Source organism: Patiria miniata, unplaced genomic scaffold (genome assembly GCF_015706575.1).
Source record: "Patiria miniata isolate m_02_andy unplaced genomic scaffold, ASM1570657v1 HiC_scaffold_14, whole genome shotgun sequence".
NCBI lineage: Eukaryota > Metazoa > Echinodermata > Asteroidea > Valvatida > Asterinidae > Patiria > Patiria miniata.
In genome coordinates, this window is record NW_024037052.1 from 2,748,392 (window position 1) to 2,761,789 (window position 13,398).

Sequence of the window (13,398 nt, forward strand, 5' to 3'; positions counted from 1 at the left end):
GGTCAGGCTGACTAGGCAAAACTGACCCGAAACATTATGGATATAGACTGAATCCGAACCGAAACCAATCTGAACTCCCCAAATCCTACCCCACCCAACAAAAATCAGGGAAACACTGGCTCGAACTGACCTGAACCGAACTGACCCTAAAGAAAAACTGAATATCTGGCTTGAGCAAATTGTCGTAGTTTTCATGAAAACTGTGTCTGGTAACTTAGTTACCAGCGTCGCGTGAATTTTAAAGAAAAACCTACCGGTCGACCTGTATGTTTATCAGTGGCGTAGCCAGGAATTTTTCAGTGGGGGGGCGCTGGGCGGTCTGGAACATTTCATGGGGGGGCGTCATGTAGATCAATGATAATTTTTTTAGGAACTCAAAATCTCAGTGGGGGGGGGGGGGGGGGGCGACTGGGGGGGCGACAAGGTTTCATGGGGGGGCTGTCGCCCCCCCACGGCTACGCCACTGATGTTTATAGACTGTGCGGAATAGACCACAATCCACATGCACAATCATATGGTGGGTTGACGCTGTAGTTGCTTTCGGGTCGGTTTCGGTTTTGTGTATGGTTTGTATAACGCTAATGTCTAGACAGTGAAATAGGCTGAAGACTAGCACAACTGTTTTGCTCTAATGACAAGAGTAAAAAAATTAAAATCAGCTATACCCCAAAGGCCAAAAAAAAAAGTCTCCGGTTTTTGATATGCGCGCGCGTCGCCGTAGACATGCGCGTCGGCAAAATAAAAAAGGTTTTTTTTCAAGGAAAGATGATGTCTCAAAACCGCCAAACTCAGTGGTTTGACTGGAATCCTGCTGCTGCACAATTTTAACATGTTTTTGGATGGGGTTATGATCGAGAATAAGCTTTATGTGGCCTCTCTGGACTCCCATATATTTGCACTAAGTTTAGTCGGGCACCATTTGCAGTCATCAGCCGACATTTGAGGCAAAAAAAATCAGGTAAAAGAAGAAGAAAAAAGCCGCGTCGCCACACCACTTTTTGGGCAAGCTCCATACCAGAAACCGGAGACTTTTTTGGGGGGCCTAAGCAGATCCACAAAAATATTCGCCTCATTTTACTCCAAACTGTTTGTCAATCACCCATTCCGATATCAGAAAATGTATCTATTGATCAAACTGCTGACCTTCTGATGACAAAGGGACAAGCTCATCCTGCATTGAAAAGAAATTCTGTCAGTTCCCTTTCAATGCAACTTACTATCATTGTCCATAAACTGTTCTGGTTGATAGGCGAAGCCACTGCTTTGCAGCGGGTTGCCGCAACTGGAATGTTCCCCTGGCCGCTGTAGATTAATAATGGAGTTGATGCCATGCCTACAAAGGAATGTCCAAATTAAAACAAAAATCACTGTAATAAAGGGACGAGTTTAAACATATTTTACAAACGATTTAAAGTTATACTTATTTTTGGAGAATTGTGTCTGCTAAAGCCTTGGACTAAGTAAAATTGGCCTGTTTTTGTTTTACATTTTTGTTTTTCTGCACTGAAGGTCCCAGTCTGGTCTGTCAGTATTATTCCACTATAGATATGAAAGCGACTGTCTGCTTCCAATGTGTTACAATATAAAATGCGTTTTGTTACTACCATGCATGGGGCAGAGCGTTGCCATGAGACCAGTGTAATAAGCTTGACGGTTTATTTTCATGCAAAGACCAATTTATATCTTTTTCAAAATCCTTTTGAAGGCACCTTGTACATATAATGACAAAAACTCATTACTCTTTGTGTTGTGCATGAGTGCCTCTGATGTAAAAGTGCACTGACATGTACATGTACCGGTACTTCAAGAGATGATCATCTATTTATATCAAACTGTCATGCTGTAATGCAACAAAGTCTCTCAAATTTGACCGTTAAAAAATTGCATTTTGTTCAAAAGGTTTCCCTAACTTGACAACCACAGCAAAATTTGCTAAAATCAAACTGCTCAAACTAGCAACAAAACCCATGCAAAACAGAAAAGGAACCTGTCTTTGTGTATTACATGCACATTCAAGGAAATATTAACGTAATGTTGTTGAAGCAATATGTTGATACCAAGACTTACTCCTTAAACTGCTCCACAATTCCGTATTTTTCAATAGCTTCAGATGACGGCCTTGCTATAGCTAAGATGCTGTCTCCAACCCTGACAAACAAAGGGGTAAGCAGAAGAAAAAAACCATTTAGATTCCAAACAAAAAACAAAAAACACTGTTCAGCCTACCAGTGTTGGATTTGGTGATGTTGGGAGTTCATTTGAACCCATACTTTTACTAGCTAATGCTGTATTTGAGGTACTCGTTGATTACAATCGTCACAACTCCATCACAAGTCAGCTTGTCCCAAGTCAACTCACAAGTTATTCAAATGAAAGGGTGTTAATAAAGACCATATGTTCCGACAGTGTTTTGGCTAAAATGGTAAAAGTTAAAATGGTCACCCAACGCGGGAGGCTGGTCGTAAAAATAAAACTACCGAGCGTCCAGACATCGTTTTAAGTACAGCAAGTTCAACTCGAAGTACTTTATCTCAGTTTCTGAGGTCACGTAGAACTTCTGCCTCAACCAAAACCGCACGCTATTAAAAGAGCCTTCAGTTCATCCATTTTTGTAACTAGTTTGCTACACTTGGTCTCCCTCTGTCGTAACGTGTCGCTGTGGTTGACATCGTAGCCCTGGCCCTAGCCAGTTAACATGACTGTCACACTAGTCCACCACGGCCATGCTTTACTGCGGGCAGGGTACGATGTACAGTGAAGCATACCTGACTACATGTACGGTACACTGTACATGTATGTTGGACGGGTTCCTTTCGTGATTTTCCCATCTTTTGAAGTGTCGTACATCGGCTTTAATATTTTTTTTCATTAAGAACATGTACCGTACACTATTTTTGTTTACATTTTGGGGGCTAATTGTTGATACCATTTGCGGTGCAAAAACGCTTTTCTGACGGAAAAAGTTGCTGTCCGAAACCAGCATTCAAAAACCACACGAGCATAATAATAATACCGGAGTCTTAGGGTAAACTGGGGTAAAAACGCCCATGGGGTAAAAACGCCCACTTGACTTGTTTCCACTGCTAGTAAAAAATTATAAGATGAATTACTAAATGGAATATATTTCTAATAAGTACAATGTAAATAAAAACTAATAATAAAAAGTATTAAATTCATTAATATATTTGAAGGGTACGTAGGTGCTGTTGAAAAAAACTTGAAAAAAAAAGTTTCAAAAATGACCGTCGAAGGTTTAGCCTATATTGCTTAAAATTATTTTATAAAAAAAAATATTTTATTTTTTTATTATTCTTTAGTTGATATACATGTATGTTAAGAAGGGTTAATTACATAATTACAAAGGATTAAAATAATAAAATCTATTTTTATATTTGCTTAATAATGTTTCTTGAGTGGGCGTTTTTACCCCGGACAAAATCAGGGGTCTCGGGGTAAAAACGCCCAGTACATTTCTTGACATCAAACTCTATTGCAGCCTCATTTATCATCAAAAACCTCACTATTAGAACTTTCTACAGCCATATGTTTCTTGTATGAGTAAGTAATAGCTATTAGAGTCCTACCACAAAAATATTGAACAGTGTATTGTGTGAAGTGGGGAGGTACATGTAGGCGGTATCACTAACTGACGTTACTTAGTGGCAAGGAATCTGGCATTTGTTAGGGAATGCCCGAGAAATCATGGGCTCATGGCATTTTCTCGAGAAAAAACAAAATAACACCTTTGAGTATACTTTTAATAATTAAAAATGACTAGAAATGGTTCTAAGACCCAACTAGACCGGTTTCTGCTCTCATGCTATACTAGCAGAGCTTCATCAGTAGTAAGCCAATATCGGTATTTTATATTCGGCTAAAGTCGTGTCAAATGTTACAGTGCATAGATACCGGTAAGTGCACGTAATATAATTTTGTGTCAACCTTCTGATGAGTCCAATTCCCGGTGAACGATAAACATTGATTTGACAAGTAAACCTTTCAGACTTTTGGCCTTTTTATAGGCAGGAATTGGTTCGCTGGGAAACAGATTGCCTAATTTCGGGTGTTCCGAAATTAAATGCCAGTCTTTCAGCAATGCTTTTGTTAGCTGCTTGGTTTTGATGTGTGGTGTGTAGATTATCTTGAAGACTAGAGGTGGTTCTTTTGGTCGTGTTTCATTCATGATGTATTGCTCACAGTTTTAAAATTTTACGTCTTTTATGACTGGCAATTTCCTCTTTCTTGTGGTTACAGAGTAGAAGTTTCTCCATGATTGCATTTCTTTGCTCTAAGAAATCTGTCTCGTTGTTACAGAGATGTGCATATTAGTACCGGTAGTTCTCCTTTGATAAAGCCTTAGGTTATCAGCAGTAGGCTAGAAACATATGGTATGCCTAATAATATTGACTATCCTTTGGCTCAACATGATTGAAATAGATTTTTCAATATTGGCAGGCATTATACATACATTTGTAAGCCTACAACTACAAGTTTGTTATGGGCGAATTATGTACCGGTACGCTCATGTTCCGCTTCCTGCCACATAAAAATACCTGGTTTAAATGATCAAGTTTGTAGTTATAATTAACCAGCTGTGTTTGAAAAGTTATTTGTACTTGATGAAGTATCCCTCAATATTAAATTAATCACAAAAATATGACTACATGTATACTACAGGGAACCTGTGGTATATCCAGTTTTTTTTTTATAAATGTGGGTGGGCGTTTTTTCACCGAGGCCCGGGTAAAAACGCCCGCCAAACTTCCTCCCGAAAAGGGGGGAAAATTTCCCCTTATCAATATAATGACCATGATATTATATTTGCACCTGATAGAGGAGACATGTAATGCATAAAACCACACATTTATTTCCTAGTGTCTCCAAGTAGTACTGAGATATTTAACAAAAACCTAAAAATTGGGCGTTTTTACCCCAGTTTACCCTATATAGCACAGGGACCATATCTACCGGTACCAACAATTAGGTACTCAAGGCGCTGGATATTATGTCTATTATTAAAGACAGGTAAATGAAGTTTATGAGAAATATTTACAGCATTATGCAGCACCTTATAAGGGTTTACAAGGTGCTGCGGCGCATATTGCAGCCACTGCCAGAAACACTGGGGCAAACCCCTTCTCTTAGCAAGAAGTGTTTCTGGTTCTTTAACGTGCATTACACAACAAAAGGGACCTACGACTTTACGTCCCATGTCGGGTGTCAAAAGCCTTGCTCTTTAAGGGATGAAGGGGGGGGGGGAAGTCAACATATTGCAGGTATTTCACAGAGAGAGTGTTCTTCGTTGTTAAATTCAATAACAATTAATGCACACAAGGCTTACTGAAGGTTGACTCATTAAAGGAATAACAAAACCATTGCCCTCTAAAACTCTGCCTTTACTATACCGGTAAGATAACACATACTGGTACGGCATTTAAACTCTAGTTTAGGAAACTGGAGGTTTGTTTATTACAGTTCTAACTCACCAGGATGAATACAAGCCCCTGAGTGCCATCTCACTATCCGACCATTTGGCTGGGTTGTCATACTTGCAGTTCTTGCCTCCGCAGAACATGGCACATTGCCAGGGGCCTGGGGTGATCTGCCGTACCGTGTTGGACAGTCGGTTGTACTTGGCCATGGGGCGCTGGATGGAACTGATGTGGGTACCAGAGGGGTTCTGGTGGTCATTCTGGGATGACTTCATGGCGGAACAGTCGGTGGGGAGGGGGGGGGGGGGGTAGAGGGGGATAGGTGGTCGGCAGAGCCAGTAGTTATGTGCAGTAAGAACCAAGATCTGTCACATCATGTTTTGAAAACCTAGAAGAAAAAGGAGAAAATCATTTGATTATGGTGGCATTTACAACAAGTTGTACAAACGCAGAATACGAAAATAAAATTTAGTACAAATTAGTGGTTTGTAACAGAAGTGAACTCTAGAATGTATCATACAAGACCTACACGTAATTTCAAAGAGATAATTTTCTACCACATGGAGACTGAACATGGTAAGAACAGCACAGAGCATATTAACCAGCCAAAGTTGTTTGGAATTACATGTACGTGTAATGTACAAATATTGATGCTTCGAGTGGTTGGGTATAAGGTGATCCATGGAGTGTTCTGTCTTCCCTGAGACTTTCCAAACTGAAGCAGACAATATTTGTTTTATAACGCCTCACTCACAGATTGTACTTACATGTAATCTTCAGATAACCGATTAATTTAACCAAAATCCAATTGATGTACATGTACTTATATTCTTCGATATGAAATTAGTAGAAACTTTACTTTTCCAAACTGCCGATACCCCTTCATGAAATGTTGAACTGAACTCTGCAGCAAGGGAACAAAATGTGCAACATGCACATCCCTATGCACACAGACCTCTGGTTGCTTCATTGGTTTCTATGCGTATGTATGTACATAGTACTTTTTCAGACTGAGGCATCCGTTGTGTAGTCGTTTTGGCCATGCACAGCAAGTAAAACTATCAAGAGCCATGTGACTCGCTCTCGGCCAATCAAGATACAGAATCTGTGGGTGAGGTGCTAAAGGATGTGCCACAAACGATGAAAACTTACTGTTACGTGTAGCAAGGACTTTTCATACAATGACATGCCTTACACATACAGATTGCATCTTGACCTTTATGCTGTTTGCGTACACGTATCAAAAAATCAACAAAACATTGTGTTCAGACAACAATAATTAGATGAACTACCGGTACATGTTATGATGTAGCAATCTTGAATAGTACAGTGCATGTACACACATATTTAGAAAGATTTGTGATCACACATTGTGCGGGCTCCTCACTGCATCACGTGCTACCGTACAACCTCACACGATTGGTCTGCTGCCATTGTCCAAAAAAAATCCAGCACTTTATAACTTGCTTTGATGCAGTATCCATGGCAACCAACAATATGATTGGGAGCTTAAGTAAACTGATTCAAACATGGCAGATGAAGCAATAGGAATGCATATTATAATACACTCCATTAACATCACACCATGGCAACAGGAAGGCCTTCATGACGATTTGCTCATCCGAGTCTAAAGGTTACTGAGGGAAAGAATGCGAAGAACAGCATTTTACTGGAAATAATTTAAAAAATAACTTGGCATGATATACGTACTTAAATGTGTGTATGTACAATGTATCATTACAGGGAGGACTTGTTTTTTTAAATGTTAAATTTACAACTATTTAAATGTTGCACCCATTGACAACAATTTTGATAAGCCTACCGGGTATGTACACAAGAAAAAGCAATAGCAATTGACATGACACATTATGATAGAGAATGGCTCAGGATGGACCACATTATTTGGAAGGGTTGGCAGTTTTTTTACTTAAACTTTTTTATTTAATTTTTGTTTTTAATTTAAATCAGATTTTTTAATTTTATCTGGTTTTGTGTATTTTTAACCTTCAATACTGATTTGTCTCAAAATTTGTCTAAATCTTACAATACACGCTTACATCCATCAACAAGGAGTTTTCAGGCTTCTATAATATACCCATCATTCACAAAACTCAATTCAGCATTTGGAAATTTTTAGACAAAATTGTGCAATAAATTTTCTTTGGAAAAAAATTGTATTGAATACGTAAGTGATTTAAATGTGTTAACAACATCGTTCACTTTTTTAAAAATCAGCTAATTTAAATGATTAAAATGACTCTCAATCAATTTAGTTTGCCCCAAGAAACAAAGATTTTTACAAAAAAAAAGAGATTTAAATCAGTGATAAAAAAAATCATTTGATTGTTAAATCGCCATTTAAAGGGAATATACATCATTTGCTAAATTACTGTAATTTTCAGAAATGGATGGAATTGGGGGGTTGGAAATATATAGCAAATATAGTTACACTGACTTTTTTGAGGTTTTGGGTTCGAAAATGCTATAAAAACCAAGAAAAACAATCATTTTCCTGTAGTCTGGTTCCCTGACTCCATATAAGAAGAAACAGAGCAGTTTACATACATTGGGGAATTGTAAGGTCAGGGAACCAGTCTAGCTTGCTCGTATCCGTTCATAGGTTTGTAATCGATTGCAAACAAGTGCGATGGTCAACTGGGGCCAGTATTTGAAAAAAAAAGCCAGTTTTTTTCCAACGCTGATCGGCCGATCAGCGTTGGAAATTGATACAAAAATACCACTTTTCTTGAAAATGACAGTATACCAGGTGCCATGATTTTACAGGATGCTTTACACTGTCATTCACTAACAGTCCAGCAAGGTATTTCAAAATGATTTGGTAGTTTTATTTTTTGATGTTTGCAAATGTTGTATTTTCCCTTTAAGTCAGTCCTGTGAGGTTTTAGCAGTTGCACAAGTCTACAGTGACAAGTATACGCGTACAGTGACAAATTTCATTGATGTTACTGTACCGTGAATGATGAAAAAAATTGTCAGAATACTGCATTCTACCCAAGGTTGTAAAAAAAAAATTGGTCTAGCAATACAAAACAAAAATCATTTTGGAATGAGACATTGAACATACATGTACATGTAGCATCAGCTGGTTTACTTATAAATGGAATAAGTTAGTTAATTACAAAATTTCAAATTATATAAATTTGCAGCCTGAAAATAATTGAGGTGTTCAATCTCTTTGTGCATTAGAGGTGCAAAACCAACAGCAAATACACTGTACGTAAAAGCCACGTTTTCAGAGGGTTGCAGTTGCAAAAAAAAAAAAAAAGGAAAAAAGCAATGATCTAAATTAACGACTGTCTGGCTATTGATGACCCATTACCAACACATTCTCGAAAAGTTGGTCCGGTACTTCTGTCTTAACTTATTCTTTATGATAAGGCTTGTGTTTTTTCTAAAGTCAATTGAGCGTGATGGGCCCTCTGGTAAGGTCTGTGCACAAAACCCCCGGCGCATGGGGTTTTGTGTAGAATGATTGGAGGACCAACTTTTACGGCAATAGTGTCAGTAAAGGCATAGAGCAAGGGTAATGGCCTAGCCTGCGTGCAGCCAAATTTACAAATAGCATCCCTACATTTTCTCGGACAAATAGGACCCAAATAGGACCCACCCACTCAAAGCGTAATTTTATCAAGTCTGCCCCAAGATAGAAGCCCAAAAGCCAGGGAGTTGATCCTCGGCTTATTTGCACAATTCTACCGTTTTTTAAACCAGATGGTCTCTTTTTTCAAAAAAATTGTGGGGGCACTTTTGATGCAAATGAGCTTGCATATAAATTCTTTGAACCCTCATCAATTGCGAATTCATTGCGCCCGCTGGTCTAATTGCGCCATTTGGATATCGTCTATCTAGCCCCGCCTCTTCCCCCCTCCCACCACACCGAAAAATAATAGTAATAAAACATTGTTAAAAAAATGTGCTCGTTAGTATAATATCCAAAATGATTGGATATTTCCAAAGTGTCTTTCCCATTTGGAAAAGTTCTTATTGAAAGCCCATGCGAGCGAGATGACCACTGTCCCGTTACGAACACACTCTAGTCAAGGTTGGTCTGGTACTTCTGTCTTAACTTATTATTTATGATGAGGCTTGAGGTTTTTGCTGAAGTCAATTGAGCATCATCTGATAAGGTTTGTGCACAAAACCCGCGGCACTTAGGGTTTACAGAATGATTAGAGGACCAACTTTTAGGGCAATGTGTCAGTAATGCTCCTCTCTCATTTTTGCTCTTACAAGAGTGTTCCTATTGTGGTGACCACCCCGCGCGAACTCTGACCTTTGTCAGCATTTCGTCATACTTTGACCTGTCAGCACTTCGCGTGTCGCTGGTACCTGTACATAATACGCGTTTCACATAGACTTTTCGTTGGTTCACAAACACGTGGGAAGGACGTGCCCCTTCGTTCTAACGTCTTAATATCGTCGCGTTCCTGTAAATTTGAAGTGCCAAGTTTTTGCCAGTTTATCATCGTTATTCGTCAACAATTCCAAGTTTTATACTACATGTAGTTAGTTAACTCTCGTCATCTTCGTCCATCCGTCGGTAACCTTGTGAACATTTGTAAATATATATTCTCGGGACTAGGATCGGTTTCGTCTCGCGGTAGTCGAGGCAATTTCTACCGCCAGCCACCGTGCGGGAGAACAGTTGGACAGTACCGCACACACACATCGGAACAGAATTGGGGTGAGTGACACTTGACTTTAACGATCTCGCATTCCCCAAACTATCAAAACTTTCAGCAATGTTTTTAATTCCAATGATCCTTTTTATTTCATGAATACGAAGACACAATGACATTGTCGGCACCGAACCAGACTAAGATTTGTCACGGTAAAAATTTGTAAGTCCCAATAAAAAGGCACTGTGCATGTTCAGTGCCTATCAGGAAAATATCATTTTAAAAAATCCAGCACTGGCTAAATATACACTGCCAATAATAAAGAACATTACTCATATTTTTTGGGATAAAATTTGTTTTTTTTCCCCTCAAAAATGCGAATGGACATGACAGCGGCTTGAACCTGGAATCTGTCACTTAAAAGTCAGGGGCGCTATCCACTCAGCCACATGTGCTCCTTTACCCTAACTCCCTGCTGTTTGTTACTAAGTACTGGACCAAGTCCACCAAAATCCATCAATCACACTGCTTCCAATGCATGCTTTGCTTTAGGCCTCAAGGGCGAAGTCCATCATACCGGTACTCCATCAATATTAAGTCACACCAGGCCTGCAGGATCAAGTCCCCAAAATCCACCGAAATGGGGGAATGGATTTTGAGCTCGGGAAAATGCTAATTAACATTTACGTGTGCAACCATCTCTTCAAATGTAGCTAGGGCAATGTTCGGGCATGCGTTCAACCATGTGGCAGTTCCACGATTGCTTCGTAAAGCGCATGTGTAGTAGACTGCCGTACAGGTAACGCGTGTGACAGTATTACGTATGCGTATTTACCCTGTGCGTGAATACTCGCACGCGCGCTTGGTAAACGGCAAAAATAGCATCTTGCACGTGATGGTGAATGGACCAGTAAGAATACAGCTTTCGATCATGAATATGTATGAGGTACGTGTAGAGTAACATTGGTTGCTACCTTATCTGACAGCTCATTTGCATATCTCTTGCCCTGCGCCCTCGCTTGACCCTTGAAGTACACACTTAGTCTTTGTCTAAGTGATTGAGGCATTCCACCTTTAGCACTGGTGCTGTTCACATCACCATCACAGTGTTCTCTAAGCATACCGGTACTTCTTAGTTCTACATGTACTAAGATTGTGAGCCTCAAGATTTCTTGAAAGACTCAACTGTTTTTTGTTGGTTTTCCTTTTTCGTCTTTAAGATGTACCGGTAGTTCCACCATTAAAAGAACCAGACACAGAAATGTACACCCTCCTTGTCGTGTCACATTTTCCAGTGTCACATTTGGCGCCATAGACAGAAAGATCTCCACATTGGGACCAGGGTTTTTCTTCGAAACCGTACCTTCAAGGCAGAAATAAGATACAAGATATTATGTGTGGAACAACCGACTTCACACGGTGGAAGGTAGGCCAAACGCAACTGGGCACGTGTACATTGTTGCTCCACTTGACAGAGAGGGGAAGGAAATCACCCTGAATCAGAAAGATCTCCTGGACTGCAGGGCTTTGGTGCTGGATGATGGTAACTACCAGATGCTGGATGTCATCAAGGAGGTGGATGAGGAGGCGGACGATGTACTCATCACACTGTGACCCCCCGAGGTGCGAACCGATCAACCAGAGCCAGGGAGAGGACCATGGGAGTCAATCCTGGAGGGGGGACAGGGGGACATGTCTCCCCCCCCCCCCAACTTTTTGAAGGATGGGGGACACAATATCAAATGTCCCCCCCCCCCAGATTTTTGAACTTGTGTGTCTCATTTACAGGGCCCTATACAACGTATCTTTAATATTGGTTAAAGTGGTCCGAAATTGCCTCAGATCACACCACAGAGCATCAAGAATCCTAAATTTTTGGGGCCTTTAAACATGTGTTAAACAGGCCCTAATCCCCACGCCTTTAGCTAAAAATATAATACATGTAGCTGATTCAATAAGCACAGCCTGAGATCGAAAGTGTTTGATTTTTCTGAAGGGAGGAAAACCGGAGGGCCCGGAGAAAAACAATTGTTGCAGAGGAGAGAACCAACGCTCAACTCTACTCGAACATGTGATCCGCGGCCAGGATTCGAACTGTGGTCACCTTGGTGAGAGGCGAGCGCTTTACGCACAAACCACCCATGCCACCAAAAAATATCAGTAAACATTTGGTATTTGTTATTCCTGACATGAGTCATAATCATAAATGTTCCTCAACCAGCAATAGCCTAGTCCGAGTAACTTGGACCCACCTTATCGCCTGTTTAACATTCGGGCATGGTCTGGCGATAGTAGGACCATGTCTGAACGTTAACAAAAAAGGGGATAAGTTTGGTCCAAGTTACTCGGACTAGCAGTAGCCTACCTTAAGTAAGTATCTTCATCCTTTGTCAAAAACTCCTGCCAGGAGCCTTCGTCTCACTTGAAACCTGAAAATGATGTTATAGAAGCTTATTACCCCCAAAACCACAGAGCAACAGGTAGGCCTAATGTTAGAACTATAGAAGCTGATTAGTAAAACTATAAAAGGCTTAATTTATACTTTCTTGCCTCAGTTTGCACTCACCAGACAAAGATTGGGAAAGATTTCCATATAAGAAGTTCACTAATTTTCCTCAATATTGACTAACAAGCCCCCAGATAGCAAATTCATGTCATCAAAGTCAATTTGAGCAGTGAGAAAATACAAGCATTTTCTTAGAAAACACTTAGAATTTTTCAGTCCACTCTCATAGGGTTTGTACACAGGGTGTTGAGTGAACTTCTTATATGGAAATCTTTCCAAAGATTGGAAACAGAGTCCATATACGGAGAGTCAAGAAAATGTTCTAGTAATTCCTAACAAACTTGGAACTATTTATCAGTTAGCTCTACTGAGTGGAGCGTTGAACTATGGTACAGTGTTGTAGTACATGTACTCGTACTCAGTACTCGTACGCGAGTACTACTCAAGTACTTTTTTTTGGAGTACTCGTACTCGTACTCAAATGTCAAAGTACTCGTAATCGAAATGACGGTACTCGTACTTGGGCAACAAAGTACTCGTACTCGACATGTCGAAATTGTACTCGATCATCAAAGTACTCATCCTCGAATAGCAGTACTCAGGGGAAAAATACTTTCAGTTTGAAATGATTGATTGCCTTGTGGAGAAATCGAAGTTTTCTGATTTTCCTCTGTGCACGTCTGGACAAACACATTTAACAGCTAGCCGTTAGTGGGTTTGTAAATCAGTTTGACTGGGCCTTGGCCAATTACACACAACGAACCATTTGCCATATGGCTATATTCGGAAGTAGCCTACTCGCACTCGGAAGTACAGTAGG

At 40.0% G+C, this 13,398-nt stretch overlaps 1 protein-coding gene across 1 annotated transcript in view; it reads right to left on the reverse strand.

The window, feature by feature from the left end:
- Window positions 1–13,398, reverse strand: part of LOC119721883 (protein tyrosine phosphatase domain-containing protein 1-like) — a 31,223-nt gene that overhangs the window by 15,602 nt on the left and 2,223 nt on the right. The window contains exons 2-5 of the mRNA XM_038191818.1: window positions 12,438–12,501; window positions 5,487–5,820; window positions 2,068–2,148; window positions 1,218–1,333 (exon numbers count right to left, since the gene is read on the reverse strand). Coding sequence (XP_038047746.1) covers window positions 1,218–1,333; window positions 2,068–2,148; window positions 5,487–5,707 — 418 coding nt within the window. The 5' untranslated portion in view covers window positions 5,708–5,820; window positions 12,438–12,501. The remainder of the gene's footprint in view (window positions 1–1,217; window positions 1,334–2,067; window positions 2,149–5,486; window positions 5,821–12,437; window positions 12,502–13,398) is intronic.